Raw genomic sequence first — 18,732 nt, 5'->3', positions numbered from 1 at the left:
ATAGTGTTACTGAACCAACTACTGAAGTTTCTGTGATGTTTTGAAAACACAGTGGCATAAAATTCCAAACACCCTCCAGTACTGGTTTATGTGATCTGATTAGCACCTGTTTGCCTGCACTAATCCAACTTCAAACAAAAACGCGTGTTTTCCCTGCTATCATTAGACCACACATTAGTGTCTCACCAATGCAGGATCCTAGGATTTAAGTCTGCATTTTTTTCATTAAAGAAACAATTTTTTCTTGATCAGCTCTGCAAATTAGGGCAAACCATGCAGAAAGACCAGTGGGATTGCAGTATTACTCAACTTCTGTGGAAAGGGACTGAAAGGTAATTTTAAAATATAACTGTAAATGAAAAAAAAAAAATCTGTGGGCATCAATTATTTCAGTCACCACAGAAAAATTTTCAGACAAGTTACTCTAAATAAGCCAACCAAGATTTCAAGCCATTGTGTAAAGTATGTACAAATAAGTGTAAGTACTTATACAAATAAGGGAGTGCTAAATTTCATTTGTGGATTTTTTTGTTGTTGTTGGTTTTGTTTTTTTTTTTTTTGCATTCAGCTTTAATTTATCTGCTTTTCTCTTCCAAATCTCACACTAAGAATAAGGATCATGGAACATTTAGCTCAATATTGACTGAGGCTCTACTGAACTATCTTCCCTGGTAGATATAGACAGAAAATTTTATCTTTTTTCTTGGGAAAAGAGTAGAGTGGAATTATGCATTTATGTTATGACAACTACACCATTCATGGATGTAGTCCTTACAAAATATCTGATTACTTAAATTAAAAAATCTGCATTTAGATTAGGCCTTGATGTTTCTCTTGATGTTCCATGATTCTTTCAGCAATGATCTAAGTCTTTTTCCCCCTAAAATTAACATACCTGTGAATATGTTTTAGCTACCTTTTCCAGTAAAAGTCCTGCCAACTTTTCTGCACAAGTGTGCTGGTTTTGGACTACAACTCATTTTCTTCCCAGACTTCCTGCCTCTGTTTCAATGCATGGTGCAGTTCAAGGGAAGTGGGTGTGCATGGAAGGTTGGGAGGAGACACAGGTGACTCAGACTGACCAAAAGGGGTATTCCAGACCATATGGCATCATGCTTAACATATAAAGGAGGGGTGAAGAAGAAGGAAGAGGGAAGACTTTTGGATTGATGGCATTTGTCTTCCCAAGTCATCATTATGCATGATGCTCTCCTGGAGATGGCTGGACACCTGCCTGCTCATGGGAATCACTGAATAAATGACTAAATTCCTTGTTTTGCTTTGCTTGTGTATGCAGCTTTTGCTTTCCCTACTAAACTGCTTTTATCTCAGCCCATGAGCTTTCCAGCTTTTACTCTTTTGATCCTCCTCTTGTTGCGTCGTGCCATTTGTCCGGTGGGGGAAAAACTTATGCTCTCAATATGAGTGATCAATAAGCTTCTGTTTATTGATTAGAGCATCAGACCTTCATACAGTAATTAATAAGCTAACGCATATTCTGTAACTTAAGCTCTCTGTTGGTTATTCTGTACATGTCAGCTCCACCCTTGTGTTTACATACTTTAAGAATTACATTCTCTTTCCCTCATGCTGTTTTTAATCACCGTATCTCTGCTTCAAGGATACAGAGGCCTTGTTACTTTCAGAGCTTCGTTAGCTGAGCTGGTTATTTTCCTAGCTTTTTAGCTGCTTGGACCAAGTCTGTGACTCTGGTCACGTACTATTCCTCAACACTCTTCCCAATCTCTCTGGTACCGGAGTAAGTAAGCAGTTGTGTGGGTCTTGGCTGCTGGCTGAGGTTAAACCACAGCAACAAGAGCTTTGACTGGTAGAATGTGCTTATGAAATTCTTGACATGTTTTTGACTTCTGTATTAGATTCAAATTCAATTCTGTACAGGCAATCAAACCGTTATCAAAAGTAGATGTCTAAATGACAAGCAAAGATGCCTGTTGCATATACATTAGTAACAAATAATTACCAATGTTTTGGAAATTCTGATCATATAATTTTGTATTTCTTTGCTATTATCACACAAATATTACTAAAAAAATATTTCCATTTGCATAGCTTTGACATACATTTATCAGAAATCATCAAGTTTAGTAATGTAGAATGGTAGTATGTACATTCTCAGTTAATTTCACTAGATAGAACTATGTTTTTTGGTCACTGTTATGTGAACAGAGGGTATTCAAGTATCTACTGGGTGGCCTCTTCAGTAATCAGGTGTTTTCAGCTTAGACTTTTTACCATTAAGCACATTGTAATTATTAAATAAACTCTTCACACATTCAAAAACCGTTTCCTAGGGACAGGATGTTAAAATAGCTTACCAAAAAACGAGGCTTTGATACAAACTTGTCTGGGGTCACTTGTGAACTGGGTCACCATCTACCTTGATTCTCTGTTGGACATTTAGCTGTACCCCAAAAACATGGAGCAAACTAGAAAAACCATTTAATCCCTTAACATGAAATGGACTGAAAGTCAACTGCTGGTCATTTTTAAGTCAGATGGGTAGAAATGCAGTAAGGAAAATCCTGGGCTAAACCTTTCACTTGCCAAACATACCTATAAATACAGAATAAATAGGGGGTTGCTCTGTAAGCATCAAAACACAAACAGGTGGCTCTTGTGTTCCTCACCCACACAGGGTGAGAAATAAATTTTCCCTGTACTGTCGATAGCTTTGTTTTTCAGTTTCTATGGTTTAAAAGTTTGCAGAAAAAGGCTTCCACAGATTCTTCAAGCCTACTCTTTCTTTTTATCAAACACATTTTGAAAGGCAGCTCCCATTCTGTTTATACTTCTGTAATGTGATTATTAGAATTTCCTGAGCTCTGATAGTTTGGTAGGTACGGGAAGAAATATAAAAGAAGGTATTAGTGATGTCTCAGATGGCTTAAAATTGCAACTATAAATCCTGTGTTCCTTCTAGAAACTAAACTCAGATTACTCCTTCAATGAGATATTGTTAAAAAGACTGTTTACCAAAGGCAAAGGATATAAGATATGGTTCTGTATTATATTGTTTGGCTCTAGTTAGAAAAGTCTTAAGTACTTTTTAAATCTGGATGATGAAAAGGGGGAATTTAATGAAAAGAGATTTAGGTAGTCCTAAAAACAAAATGGGAGACAATAACAGACAATATACAGAACAAGGACAAGAGGAATATTAAAAAGGATGTAGAGGAAGACTAGGGGCCAGAAAGGAATAAATGAAAACCACAAAGTTTGTCAAGAACAGAAAAATATCTCAGTGGAAAACAGCAACTAGTAGAGGGCAGTAAAAGTAGAAGGAGATGCTTGGCAAAAATTAGAATGACAATTACCATTCTCCACCAGACGTGGAGAGAAAAAATTGATTAAAGTGTTAAATGACTTATAATAGGCAAAGGGAAGATTGGAACAGAGAAACTTACAAAATGAGCAACAGAGAAGGAAAAAAATGGAAAGCAGATTCTAATTAAAAACCGGGTAATGTGCAGAGTTTGTACTTAACTGTTTTAGATTCATTTTTTATAGCTTGAAATGAAATGTTTGTATATGTCCAGTACTTCAGTTTCAAACCAAATAGGAAGAATTTTCATACTGCTGTATAAAAGACATATCCTTTAGCCTAACAAATACTGGGGTGATGCTCTATAGTTGTTCCTCTTTTGATTTTTTTTGAACCAATTTAATAATCATAGAATCACAGAATAACCTGAGTTGGAAGGGTCCCACCAGGATTACTGAAATCTGATTCCTGTCCCTGCACAAGACAGGCCCAACAAAATCATGTTGAATGTAAAATGATAAGGCAATACAATTCCCTGAATATTATGTTGCTACAGTATGCCTGAAAAGTGACACGTTAACATGACTATTGTGAGAAGCACTTTAGTTACTTCATTAGTCTATCAGTTGGATAGTCAACACATTACACTGAGGAGTTAATTAGCACATTAATAAACTTTGGACTGTCCAGAACACTTGATGCTAAATATCCAGCCTGTTTTAATTATAGAGACGTACATTTTAAATTTTTTCAGAAACCTGGTTACATTAATTTTGTTCGTAGACAAATTGTTAGTAGTAAAATTTAAAAACCTTATTAAAATAATACGATATGTGAAAGTCTGTTTTTTAGAGGTTAGGTTGTATGAAATGACTGAAATCCCAATGTTTCTAGTAAGTATACATATGGCAAAAAGCTTATATATAGCAGATTATGCTTATTGCAGATAAATTATTGATACATAAATCAACAGGAATTTGGGATAAGAAAAGTTCCTCAGGCGTAAAATTATACTACCTAACTTGACCACCACTTTCAATGAAATCTGCCTGCAAAAGTAATGACCAAGAGAAAATAATTGCCTTGTACTTCATCAGTACCACTGAGTGATAACAATGCATTTTATTTCCTCTTTTCCAATGACTAGCCATAAAAGCTGATTTAATTTGCCTATTTTTCCATAGTGGTAATTTATACTATTATATGGAGAGATTTTCCGGAGTAGGAAAATTAATTTCTTCTATTAAGTTTGGTTTTGAGGTAGCATATAGCATCTTCACTGTTGAGCATCTTTGGAGTATGCTGTATATGGATGAAGCTAAAGAAGTTGTATTTGAGGAAATCTAAAATCCTAGACAATAACCAAAATGTTTTAAGACCTTGTAAATGCAAGTACAGAAATATGCACCTCCATTCAAGAAACACTCAGCAAGCTTTATGAATATATTTCTGTTGTTATTTTTAATTATTCCACATTTTTAATCCTGATGTTTAAATAAACATTTAATATCTGTGTTCCATGTTCTCTGGTATTTTGTAAACAGTCTGTGCCTTTCAATATTTAAGTTATGCTTATTTTGTTTTCCTGTTGAATTTATTTTTCCATCTTGTTTACAGGAGACCCTCTCTCAATCACTTTAAAAGTGTTTAAATTATCAGATTCCCTGGATGGGTTATCAATATAAGAAGCCAGAACTAGACATGGTGGTATGCTGTAATTACTATTCCTCAGGTTTTGGATGAAAAAAGCAAGACTGGTTTTCAAATATGCTAAGCATTTGTAACTTCAGAGATCCATATATAGTAGCTCCCAGCCTTACTAATTGAAGGTATTCCAAACCGAAGTTCACAAGAAATAGTGATCTTAGGAACTTGCTTTGAAAAGGGCTACACAGCAAGCTATACAATGTATGAAAATATAACCCTGGAATGAGGGAACCCATCTTGGAGTTTATTTCAATCAGAATTGGTATATGTGTTCTGATAATGTCCTTATCAACACGATTTTAAGGCTTTCTCAAAGATCTGTTCAGCAAATTCCAAAGAAGCTGTATCTCTTCCTCTTCATTTTCCTTAGTCCCAACACATAAAAAGCAGCTGACTTTTTTTCTTCCATTGTTATTAATTCGTACCTTATAATGCCTGAAGAGGTATCCTACTTAGCAAAAAAGCATGGAGTACTAATTTCCCTCAAAGTCCTAAACCGGGCATTCAACCTTGAATACAGATTCAGGCCTTACCTGAATTTATCAATCTTAATTCCCATGTTTGCTACTTTCTCACACAATATAAGTTAAGTAATAATTTCAAAAAGTGTTTCATTGCTTAAAACATACTTTTTTCAATACTTAGGCTCTTAAACCAATACCATCCTCTTCCTTTCTCCTGCCACATTCTGAATGCCACAGATACATTTGTATTCTCCCTGTAGACTCTCCCTGGAGATCTTTTGATGTATAACATTAAATTATTTGTGCATAGACCAAATAAAATAATTCTAGCCTATCCAAGTTGGCACTGCCATACTTCATTTGCAATGCAACCACCTTTTTCTTTGACAGACTCAGAAGTCTATTTGAAAGAAAATCTTACTTTCATCTGCAACAAAACAGAAAGCAGGAATCTTGACATACCATGCTTTGAAGAAAGTTCTGGGCTTACCTGCAATGCACAACCATAGGTCCAGCATCAGGTGGGTTGCAAGTCTTGACTCGTCTCAGGAAAGCCAAGAATGGTGTTGGGTGTTCTGGGACACCATGGTCAGGCCAGGCAGTGAACTGGAATTGCCTCACTTCCCTTTTCTCACTTGAGCCATTCTATGAAATTTAAAAGTTTCATGAAAAACTGCTCCTTGAGATTATATCAGCACTTTTCAGTAAAACAACTGCTAAAGCATATATACCAGTGAAAATTGTTTAAATATTTGGGGCCAGCAAGAAAAAGAACTATGGAGGAAAATCCAAATTACAGATTCAAACAATGTAACATCATTAAAAAAATGTACTGTACACTTGTGCACCACAAGTTTTCAGGTTTTTCATGGTGAGAGCTCTGCATAAACTTACAAAACTTCATGTTATCAGGAACACGTACTCTGTAGAAGTCTCAATATTCAGCGCTGTTAGAAGGAAACAAGGGTAAGGCTAGAAAGGAGGAAAAGGGGAGAAAGGGAATAAGGAAGTAAGGGAAAAAGGCACACAGGTAAAGAAGGAAGCAAAAGGGAGAAGGAGGACAAGGTGACAGGAGGGAAGCCAGTGATAGAAAGGAAAGAAGGAATGGGAATTGAGGGAAAAAAGTGCCAGCCTTTCAATTTAAAAGCATATAGTAAGTATATATAAGTATGCATACCTTGTGAAGTGCAAATGTACGAACACAGTACGTTGCCAATTCAACAGTGTCTAAAAGGGTGACTTGGATTAGTCCATAAGTTTCTGTGCCTCTGCTTGGCCAGTACTGATCACACTTCACCTGTAGTGAAAAACATGTTATCATTTAATACATTTAATACTGAAATTTATTACATATCTGACTGTATATCACCACAGTCTTTAAAAATATGTGAAGATACAATGGCCAACTTCCAACACAAGAAATTTATTTTATCATCCACAGGAACTGCTCTTCTGGTAGTAGATTATATAATGTCTTCTTCCATAATGGGCAAGTTCAGTAGGATGAATAATTGGGAAATGCTAATAAACATAAATACACTGAAGAAAAAACCAATTTATAGTAGCCTAAAGTATGACCTATATCTTCACTTTTCACAGTCCATAACTTAATAACAGTACTTCAACACAGGTGGAACATTTTTAAATATTTGCCATATTTTACATTAATCCCCAAACTTATAAAATACTGCTTTGATGTTAGTATTTATTATGTATAGATATAGCTCAGTACAAACAAGTAGGTTTTTAGAAATAATTTCTGTACACTGATAAATGAAAGGGCATCAGCAACTATTAAGTGGACTGTGAGAAAAAAATTTCCTTCAGAGATCAGTGTTCATCAGAGAAGAAAGTAGCACATCATGAAATTGAGTCCACAGGCATTTAAAAAAATGGTTTGGTGGAGAGTTCATCCATCAAATCTAAAAAACCACAAAACATTTCATTCAGAGGAATCCTAATTTTAAAATGCCACAGTCTAGAATATTAATATATGCAATAATCCTGTGTAAGATGAAACATAAGAGAACCATATTTTTATCGTCATTTCTAAGGCTCAATAATTTGTTTTGGTTAAAAAGGGTATTTTTAAAGATAACTGTTAAGAAAACAGAAATGCTGAACCCCTAAACCCACCAAAAAATGTAGTACAAAGCAGTATGGCAGTCAAGTAATTTAAAACATTTTACTTTCAGTGGCCGATGGGTGAAACAGAGTCAATCTCTATTCTATCTATAACAATACTTTCTTACTAATTAGCCCTGCCTACAGTACAGAAAATAAGTTTAAACTGAGTCCAGTAACAACACATTGGGATTGTTTAATACATGTCTTCATTAATCACTCCAAGCCAGACACATAAAAAATTCAATGAGAATACACTAAATGTAACAAACATCAAAAGCAGAATATTGCACAATATTTGCAGTAAAAAGATGTGAATTGTCATGCTAATCCACGAAGAAAACTGTTATTTCCCCAAAATGGAAAATTAAGTTATGCATCTTTGAAACTCATGCGTGCTCCAGGTTGTTCATTCTGCACAATAGTTATTGAAAAAAGACTTAGTACGCTCTCCAGCTCTTCAGACCCAAATAGCTCTTTCTCACAGATCATTTTATTTTGAGGCTCAAAGGTCACAGATCATTAATGGCTCACAAATCGCAGTCTGAGAACAAGTAATCTAAATAGAGAAGGAAAAAATTCTACCCACTGAAGCAGGGGATAAGAATTAATTACTGGCAAAGTAAAGGGAAATATTTTACGGGCATTGATAATTTAGTTTAGAGATAATGAATTGCAACAAAGTAACTAAAAATGTTTATTGATACTGCTCTATTAAAAAATAGGATTGATAGTGCAAACATTCTCTTATTAAGTAAATAAATAATTACTTCCTTGTGTCACTTACTGAAAGAATAAGTACTGCAAGTAGTTCACAAATATCCAGTATATATTTGCGAGATTCCTAGTACTTGCCCCTTCGGTCTTTGTAAATCAAACAAAAAAGCATGCTTTCAATTTAAATTAATTAAAGACATTTAAATATAATTATAGAAAATCTAGCTTCACATTATAATTAATACAGAAACAGTGCAACATGTCTATATTGGTTACCTGTATTTTAAACAAACACGTTGTGGTTCATTATTTATTAATTCCCATGGAATGTAATGTTTTTGGAAACATTTTTTCATAGAAAGTGTGGATAAGTAATAACTTTAATTTGTAATCTTAGAAACTACAGGTTTACTCTGACTAAACCTAGGGTTTTTTCAATTAATAAAAATGATTTTTTAAATTCAAACAAGAGAGAAAAGTGCAGCTGTGCCTTTGCATGCCTAAATATGTTGTTCTCTTCTTCACCGGGCAGACCTCACATATAAATTATATGCTTATAGAAGCAGTACTAGCTTCCAGAAAGCATTCCTGAAAAATTACCCACTTTGCAGTTTGCTAACAACAAAGTTTGACCAGTTTGAAAATGATAGAAAATGTTTGTTTTATTTTTATTTTGTAGGGTAATCTAATGTTAAGAATTTACTCAGACTTAGAAGGCTATTTTTCATTTAGGCTGGGAAAAAATAAACGTGCATGCTCCGTTAGGTGGAGATTTTGTTTGGTTTTTTTTTTTTAATGTACTAGTTTATCTAACATAAACTTCAATTATGGTATAATTTTTCTAAAATACTTTCTGTGAGACCTATGTGATGCAGAGGACTGCTGCTGGAAGCAGACAGTAAGTGTTCAATAAGAAACTCAATTTGTAGTGTAGTATATATATTATTTGAAAGTGGAAACTGATGAAAATAAGCATCAATTCTTTTAGAAAGAAAACCTGATTTCAGATTGATGTGGATTTGACCTTCTGGAAGAGCACATGAAGCGTAAATTGATTGAACTGCATCTTCTGTCCCTTTTGCCTATTGATTTTTCTCAGATCAAGAGGTCTTCTTCAGAGATGTTTCCTTATGTGCCTCCTACCCTCTTTTGCTCTGTGATCATAAACCTTATATTCCCAATACTCCTAACAATTTAGACTCCAATTTATCTTTGTGAGAGATCAAACAATGTTTTCTATTGGGCTTCACTGGCAGCAGAGGACCAGATAATACAAGTTAATTGGTAAGACACTACTTTCTGAGACAGAGTTCTTTCCAAACCTTTTATTCTATGTTAAGATCCCAGTCTTCAGCTCTTGAAGCGGGAGAGATTACATATGCTATGTTCTTTTCAGAAAAGGAATCTCAACCCCCAAAATTTAACCCTAAATGTCAACAAGTCAATTTTGAAATATTTTGCCAAATGTGTTCTTGCTTTAGCTTTTTGGTCTGTTTAATTTCTGTGTAGTACAAGCCATTTATCTCTTGCTTCTCTAAATTATTTGGAAATAAAATATTTTGGCAAAGTATCGTGATGATAATACTAGCCCTCTCCAGAGTTACAATTACAGTGATTTTACTCTGAGTTATTTTCTAATATATCTTTGATAAGACCTCACCTCATAGTCATTATCCTTCTCTTATCCATGTAGTTCTGAGTTCCAAGGGTTGATCTTTTCCCTAGCAGACTATATCCACCTGCACCCAACAAGAGTTTTTCTGTGCCACTAACTGCACATGAAAACAGCTTTCACCAGCAAATATCTAATATTCTCTTCCCTACAACTAAAGATGACAACATGAATGAAGCAGACACGAGTGTGAAATAATTCACTGGTGATCTAAGAGTGTGTTTTTTTTAAAGAGAAATGTAACTAAAAGTACTGAAAAGCATACCTTTTACTCCTACTTTCACTATCACAGAATCACAGAATCCCTAGGTTGGAAGAGACCTTCAAGATCATCAAGTCCAACCCGTGCCCTAAAACCTCCACAAAACCATGGCATTGAGTGCCACATCCAGTCCTTTCTTAAACACATCCAGGGATGGTGACTCCACCCCCTCTCCAGGCAGACCATTCCAGAATTTTATCACTCTTTCCATAAAAAACTTTTTCCTGATGTCCAACCTATATTTCCTTGGTGCAGCTTGAGACTGTGTCCTCTGGTTCTGTCAGTTGTTCCCTGGAGAAAGAGACCAACCCCACCTGACTACAACCACCTTTCAGGGAGTTCTAGAGAGTGATTGGGTCACCTCTGAGTCTCCTTTTCTCCAGGCTAAACACCCCTGGCACCCCCAGTCGTTCCTCACAGGGTTTGTGTTCCCAGCCCCTCACCAGCCTCGTTGCCTCCTCTGGATGCACTCAAGCGTCTCAAGGTCCTTCCCAAACTGAGGGGCCCAGAACTGGACACAGCACTTGAGGTGTGGCCTCACCAGTGCTGAGTACAGGGGAAGAATGACCTCCCTGCTCCTACTGGCCACACTGTTCCTGACACAGGCCAGGATGCCTTTGGCCTTCTTGGCCACCAGGGCACACTGCTGGCTCCTGTCCAGTCGGCTGTCACCAGTACCCCCAGGTCCCTTTCCAGCCACACTGTCCCCAGCCTGTAACACTGCAGGGGGTTATTGTGGCCAAAATGCAGGATTGTACTTGGATTTATTAAACTTCATCCTGTTAGACTCTGCCCATCCATCCAACCATTCCAGGTCTCTCTGCAGAGCCCTCCTACCCTCCAACAGATCAACACGCAATCCCAGCTTAATTCCATCTGCAAATTTAGTAATGAAAAACTCAGTACCCTCCTCCATATCATCAGTAAAAATATTGAACAGACCTGGCTCAGCACAGACTCCTGAGGACAGCACTACTGACTGACCCCAGCTGGATGCAGCCCTGTTCACCTCCACCCTCTGGGCCTGGCCATCCAGCCAGTTCTGAACCCAGCACAGAGTGCTCTTGTCCAAGCCGTGGGCTGCCAGCTTTTCCAGGAGTGTGCTGTGGGAGACAGTGTCAAAGGCCTTGCTGAAGTCTAGGTAGACAACATCCACAGCCTTTCCTGAATCCACCAGGCAGGGACCAGGTTGGTCAAACACAATGTTCCCCTCCATAAGCCATGCTGGCTGGGTCTGATACCCTGGCCACCCTGTAAGTTCTGTGTGATGACACTCAATATAAGCTGTTCCATGACCTCACCTGGTACTGAGGTCAGGCTGACTGGCCTATAATTACCAGGATCCTCCTTCCCACCCTTTGTGTGAATGGGTGTCACACTGACCACCTTCCAGTCCTATGGAACCTCACCAGTGAGCCAGGACTGCTGGTAAATGATGGAGAGGGGCTTCACAAGCTCATCTGCCAGCTCCCTCATGACCCTGGGATGGATTCCACCTGGTCCCATGGATTAATGAAAATCCAAGCATCTCAGCAGTTCTCTGACTTCTCCTGGATAACAGGGGGACCAATCTGCTCCCTGACAGCATCTCCCAACCCATGATCCTAAGTTGCATACTGCCAAAACCACTACATATGAAATCAGAGCAGCTCTCAAATGACTAAATACAATAAAAAGAAATCTTTTTAGGTACCATAGAAATGGATGTAGTTAGAATATATAACTAGTGGTAGGCACATTCTCTTGACTTGCCTCTCAAACATACACATATTTTCTTTCTCTACATTTCTTCCACTCAGACCATGCAAATCCTTGCTCTTTATGGAAGTACAAATATTCACTGAAAGGAAAGCTGTAAAAAAAATGTAAATGCATCCTTTTTCATTAAAAATGAGAAGCTTGAAACATTTTCAGACTTGAAGGGTTTCAGCTACAGAGTTCCTAATATTCGTGGATATTCACACTTCAACAAGTCATAGACACTAGAGAACATGCTGCTATGAATCAACAGAGCTGAAGGAAGTGCATATCCATATGAACATATGAATACAAAGATTCCTGACATTCAAGGGTAGAGAAATAATTTTCCAGTATAAAGTTCCACCATTCATGCTGAAAAGCTCCTTCAGGTGATTCTTACCACATGAACCAGCTGTTACAAGCCATCTAAGATTATAAGGACAAAACAAAAAAGATCAGGAAAGAGACAGAAAACTAGTGTAAGGCAGATACATATATCACACGATTTGCTGTAACAATAGTGTATTAATTATGCTGAATCTAGAACACAAAATATCAGTAGAACATAATTTCTTGCTCCTGTTTTCTTACTAAAAATACTTTTGCAGACAGAATTTTCTGTAGTATTTCTGTAGTTTCACATGACCTTCCTTCAAAAACAGAAGAATAACCTAATAAATTATGTTGAATGGCAATAGTAATTATGCAATAAGAATGGTAGTGCCAATTGCTGCTGGTAGAACCTGTCTCAAACACTATCAGTTAATTTACTGCCTCAGACATTTCAGCTGATGTTTTGTCTCCAAACAGATTTTACATTGAAGCCATTTTCTTTTTCCAGCAATGCCTTGCCACCTAAGGATTAGGTTGATTTGACTCTAAAGCTTAAAGACATTGACAATAGTATTTGAGATTATAATGCAAAGATTAAAAAAAAATCAGAGTACAGACACGTTTTTCAATTTTATTTAAACAAGATTTCCTCTAGTGCAACTCATTGAGTTCAGTCTAGGCTTAAATGAAAGATTAAATTCATAGCCATAAATAAGTTTTGAATTTTGGTCTTAATTACAGTAGCCACAAAAAAAAAATTCCAGTAAGAATCTAGAGGTAACATAAATGAACCGTAGGCTAATCAATTCAAAACAAATTTTAGTCCTCTACTAAGGCTTCAAATACACCCTCATGACTCCCCTACTTTCTGGAATTTCTGAGATATTATTAATAGGTTAACAGTTAACACTTAAAGATAATTGATTAATTAAAGAAATTATCCCCAGATTTTTTCCATTGTGATCCTTATGAAAGAGTGTGGTATGGTTATTAAAACGAAAGGAAACACATATTGAAAGGAATATTGGACATGTTTAAAAGTGTCTTCTATCTCAATTTCATCTTCATCTATACAATCAAAGAACAGTTCAAAGCTGTATTGCTGATATCAATGTGACATGCCTTTTTTGAGCTCTTTCTAACGGCAGGGAAGGCATGGTTTTAATGAATTCATTTTGAAGGATGAGTCTGTCAAACAGTTAAGTTCAGCAAGATTTTCCAAAAATGTCTTGAAAAGGTTTAAATGAATGGACTGACTGGAAAAGTGAATGTGCTGACTACTTTTTGTTTCATGCTCTTGTACTCAAGGCTGATCACTCTGTGCAGCCTGAATAATCCTTTCACTGAATAAGATATTACAGTATGAAGAACATATTGAACATTTCAGCCTGCTATTCAAGTGCTGTAATGAAGATCTACTATTTTCCATGAAAGAGAACTACCTCTTTAAGCTGATATGAATATTATGTAAAATATCAGTGAAACAAAAGGATCAAAAGCAAGAAACATCAGATCAAAAAAATTCTACTATTATTATGTCTTTGGTTCACTTGAAACAGAACTAATATGTGAAAAGGTACATTGGATGGTGTTTTGTGGACCTAGAGGTCTCAATCTGGATTTTGATTTTTGATTGCAACTTCAAGCCAAGGTGAGCTTTCTATAGCTAGTTTAATACATAGATGAAATTCTTAATCTCATAAATGTATTTCATACAGTTCCTGTTACCTGAACCAGAAAATTCCCCTAGCAAAAGCACTGATTACCAACCTCAATATCCATCTGTATCCATTAACTTCCTTAGAACACAGGACAAGCTCTGTAAATTATGTAAAATGTTAAAAATAATATTCTTTTTCAGAGACACCTGTTAGAAGAACTTAAATTTTCCTGATTTGTTGCTTGCCGTAAAGGGCAACTGGCCTTGAGTTTTTCACCATGATCTCCTAAATAAGGAAAAGTAGGATCACTTTTTGATAAACAATAATAAATCCACTCTCTGACATTTTCAAGCCTCAAATTGCTTGACAGGACACCATGTGCTGAAGTATTATACTACAATGCTAAACCAAACATGAACTAATCATGTGTCCAGAGAGGGCCACAAAGCCAGTGAAGGGTCTCAAAATGTAAGTGATGATGAGGATACAATGGTTGTTCAGTCTGGAGAAAAGAAGGTTCAGGGGATACCTTACTGAGGTCTAGAACTACCTGAAAGGAGGTTGTGTGAGGTAGGGGTTGATCTCCTTTTCCAGGCAACCAGCAACAGGAAAAGACTGCAGCGAGAGGCTCAGGTTGTATATCAGGAAAAAATTTCTTCGCTGAAAGAGTGGTTAAGCATTGGAACAGGCTTGCCAGGGAAGTGGGGGAGTCAGCATCCCTGGAAGTGTTCAAAAAACGAGTGGACATCTCACTTCGTAATATAGTTTAAGGAGCACAGTGGTATTTGGTGAAAGGTTGGATTTCATGAAGCTCTTTTCCAGCCTTAATGATTCTAAGATTCTACATTCAATCAATTTTGAAAACAAGTAGAATTTTTAATCTTCTAACTCAAAATGTCAATGGGCATTTTCTACATGTGGCATAGTTCCTCTGTCTGTATTAAGAGAAGAATTATATGAGGTAGTAGTATATGTCTTACCTCAAATACAAAGCAAAGGAATTAAGAAAATAAAGTCGAATTGCAGAGTTAGAAATGGTTTTGGCTAAACCACTTGCTATATATACACTTGCTTCGGGGAAATAATATTTTTATAGAAAACCATCAGTTTACCCTAACAGCTAAAAGAAATCACACGGAATGATAACACAAAAAACCTAGATGGTTGCCTTGAAAAATACTTTTGGCAATACCAGGTATTTCCAGCTAGAGACCATTTCAGGTAAGACTCTGGTGCAGACAGTTCTTGAAAGCTTACAATGGAAGACACTGCTCACAATATCCCACCAGGCTTGTTCCATTCTTGACATTACATTTTGGAAGTTCTTTAATAGTTCGATATAAATAATCTTCACTGCATAGCTTACTTCTTCCTCCTTAAAGCCCCAAAGGCAGGGAAAATGGTAGATTGCTATGGAGTTTTTTAACAGCCTTTCACATGCTGAAAGACTACTGTGATTTACTTCACTGTCTTATATATAAAACAAATCAAAATCTTACTATTTCTCCAGCATCTGATCATCACTGTTCTCTTCTAGATTGTCTCTCATTTACCAGTATCTTTTCACATGGGGTTTTAATTCTGTATGTTCTCAACTTCAAATGTATATAAGCTGAAATAACCAGACTTTGAGCCTATTGCCAGTGTAAAAGCAAAATTAACCCTACTTATATTACGGCATTTCCACAGCTATTTTACTGGATGATATTCACAGTCTGTATTTTAGTTGAGGAACCTGGGCACAGCTCTTCTACCTGAAATGTGCCTAGAAAAGACACTCTAAGCTTTATTGGATTAGATTCTTGCACACATTAACCACCTATGACTGACTGCATTTCAGTCATAGAAATTGAGAGCCGACCATTTTCCTGCCCTTGTGCCTCTGAGAATCCTTCCATAATAAACAATTATGACTGAGTTTTACAATTCTGACATTACAGCTGGTGACTCTACCTCGTAAGATGGTGTAGGAATTCTTGGACTGTGGCCATGGCATTCTTGTTACAGTGAAAAAAAAAAACAGTACAAACCTACACATATTTATTTTTGTAAATCTGGTGAACACATGGTGTACTTAATTTTGTGTTTTCCTTTTTTTCCTCCCAGTTCTCTCATTCATTCATCATCTGACTCATATCTTAGCATGCAGCAAGCATTAAAGAAGTGAAATAAATTCTGATAGTGCATTATTGGTTCAGAAAGCACTAGTTTACCATTAAAACTAGGGAATGAACAATGACAAACTGCATATTTAATTCCTCTTTAGCAAAACAATATATTTTAGTATGAAAAAATGCCATCAGCTATGTGTCCTATCTAATAATATCTGCTGATTTATATGCTAACATACCACCTACCAGTTAAAGACATGATTTTTTTGGTTGCTACAAAGCATAGCTAAATTCTCTTTTTACATTTTCCTATATAAATATACTTCACAACTTAAAAAAAACCCCACATTTTTACACATCTGTGCTGCCCCATATAAAACACCAGTGAAAGTTTTCTGCAAAAATCAATTATATTTTGCCTAAATACAGTGGAATACAGGTGCACATGGGACCATATTGAAAATATTCCTTAATTAATTTTTAAGTTCACCTCTTGTTGACTTCTATTTCTTTAGTGAAAATGTCACTTATTTTTGATGCAGTATTTTGACAGGTAATACTGCTCCAGTATTACCCAAATATACTTAGGAGGAAAGATCTGAAATTTTCTGCAGAAGCTCTGCACAAGAAATGGAAAACTAACTTCATCACATTTGCATAAAAGTCTGCTGCATCCATATCATACAGAAAAGAAAACTACTTTCTTCGTTTTCTGTGCTTATTATTTACTCTGGGGCATGTACTCTTGCTTTGTCTTACATATGAAGCCAGATAGATTAGATATCAGTGCCTACTCTGCCAGCAACAAATCAGGATTCAAGAAAACTCTTAGCAACACGCACATTTTGAGTAGAAAAATGTAGTGCTCTTCCTAGACCTGCCTTTATTTTTTCCTTTCCTATAGCAAGACTTAGAAATCTTTGGTTGCCATTGTCTGTTTCAAAGCTCTTTTTACTAAGGCGTACCAATGTATAATTACATTTTCCAGTCGTTGTGGGTTTTGTACTAGTTGAACTTGAATAAACTTTCCCTGATTTAATTTATTACGACCTCCTTATAAAACCCAATCCACCCACCAAGCAAAACAAACCTCAAACAATTATTTTACCTACTTGATATTTCTACTGTCGCCTGTTTTCCATTTTTCTTACACATGGAATAGTCTATAAATCTATAAAATTTTCATTGAAATGCTCAGACACAAGTATTTTGATGCTTGACGCTTGAATAACAAGAGTTCCTATTTAGCATTTCAGCAATACCAGGAAAAGTCCATTTACCTTTTCTCGTGACAGTGCTGTCTCTCCTGACTCTCTCAGGTGTCAGTGACAAGTTGAGAGACAATAAGCCCAAGGACCTTCAATTATCTTTTGATGTTCTTATGGAACAAATACGGGACCCATGCAAATAGTCCCATGTGTATCAATAATGGGGAATAAATCTGAGACAGGATACATCATTTTCCTACTGGGCTTGTTTTGATCTCCCCCTTCCCAATGCAGACTCAGGATTCAAGATGTTAAACCTTGACAAACCAAGATGATTATCCTACATGCATGGTTTTTAAGATAATTTTTGCTTATAATATTGATGATGATATCCACTCCATGAAAGTGAAATAGGTGTTTGGGTCAGGCTAACAGAATGCCACAAATGTAGTTCTCTCATGTACTCATTTAGCCATTAGCAAATTTGAATGAACCTCATAGCATCACTATGAAAACTAAAGCCTTCCTCATCAGTAAAGAAGTTCAGAATGTGGCTCAATATCAACTTGATACTGACATTATATTGTTATTTACTTTCTAATATTTGCATAATTGATAGTGACACTGTTTTAATTTAGCTTTGACCTCACTGGGTTTTTTTGTCAAAAGATTTTGAACCTAGGCAATGGGTTCTCAACACAGAAAATATTGTAATGAGGTTAATGAGGGAAGTATTTTCTATCAGTTCCAAGATATCACAGCAAATGTCATCAAAATACAGAATTACAAAGCAAAGAAGGAAAGGATTGAATCCTCTTGCAAGTGGACAATCTACAACAGTATCCTGCCCTGAAAAAGGAGGAAGGACTATATGCTTCCTGTTGGAGGCAACAGGGTTATGTTTTGCTATAAAGAGAGATTTTTCATCTGATTATTCACACAATTCACTACAGCCCATGAGTACTCAGAACATCCAATGAGTTGAGAGGAGCAAAAAAGCCGCATCCAAAACTCAACAACAACAGCAAAATTTAATCTGTACCGCTTGTGGTAGAGGAGAAAACAGAGAATTTGGAAAGAGAGGTATCATACATTAAAGTTTTACATGTTTTACATGTTTCCTTAGTATAACACACAACTGCTTTTTTTTAATCTCAAATTTGCAACCTTGAATATTGTTTTATTTCACTAAGGTTGAACTCGTATCTGTGACAAAAATGCTACTAATACTGTTCCATGCACTGTCAATGTGTGTAATCCTTTTTGATACAAATTATTTTCATGGTAGCTGAATGATGAGAACGACCTTCTCTTACAGTCTGGTTTAGGTCAAGGGAAATTCAGGTGATGACATTTAATATGAAACCAACTAAGTGTGAAAGGTTATAAGTGAAAGATCTTTTTTTCCTGCAGCTTCCTTATAGGCAAACAAATGAATAATGAATTCACT

General features: G+C 36.2%; 1 protein-coding gene across 29 annotated transcripts in view; it reads right to left on the bottom strand.

Annotated features, from left to right (window-relative positions):
* The window catches only part of PTPRD (protein tyrosine phosphatase receptor type D), a 1,161,500-nt gene that overhangs the window by 30,523 nt on the left and 1,112,245 nt on the right, over positions 1 to 18,732 (bottom strand). For all 29 annotated transcript variants that reach the window (XM_030968017.1, XM_030968045.1, XM_030968047.1 and 26 more), the window contains 2 exons: positions 6,632 to 6,751; positions 5,945 to 6,099 (listed from right to left, as the gene is read on the bottom strand). In XM_030968017.1, the coding sequence (XP_030823877.1) occupies positions 5,945 to 6,099; positions 6,632 to 6,751 (275 nt within the window). The remainder of the gene's footprint in view (positions 1 to 5,944; positions 6,100 to 6,631; positions 6,752 to 18,732) is intronic.

The sequence above is a fragment of the Camarhynchus parvulus genome, chromosome Z (assembly GCF_901933205.1).
Source record: "Camarhynchus parvulus chromosome Z, STF_HiC, whole genome shotgun sequence".
Lineage (NCBI taxonomy): Eukaryota > Metazoa > Chordata > Aves > Passeriformes > Thraupidae > Camarhynchus > Camarhynchus parvulus.
Note: the sequence above shows the minus strand (reverse complement) of the source record. Positions and strands in the feature narration are given on the sequence as shown.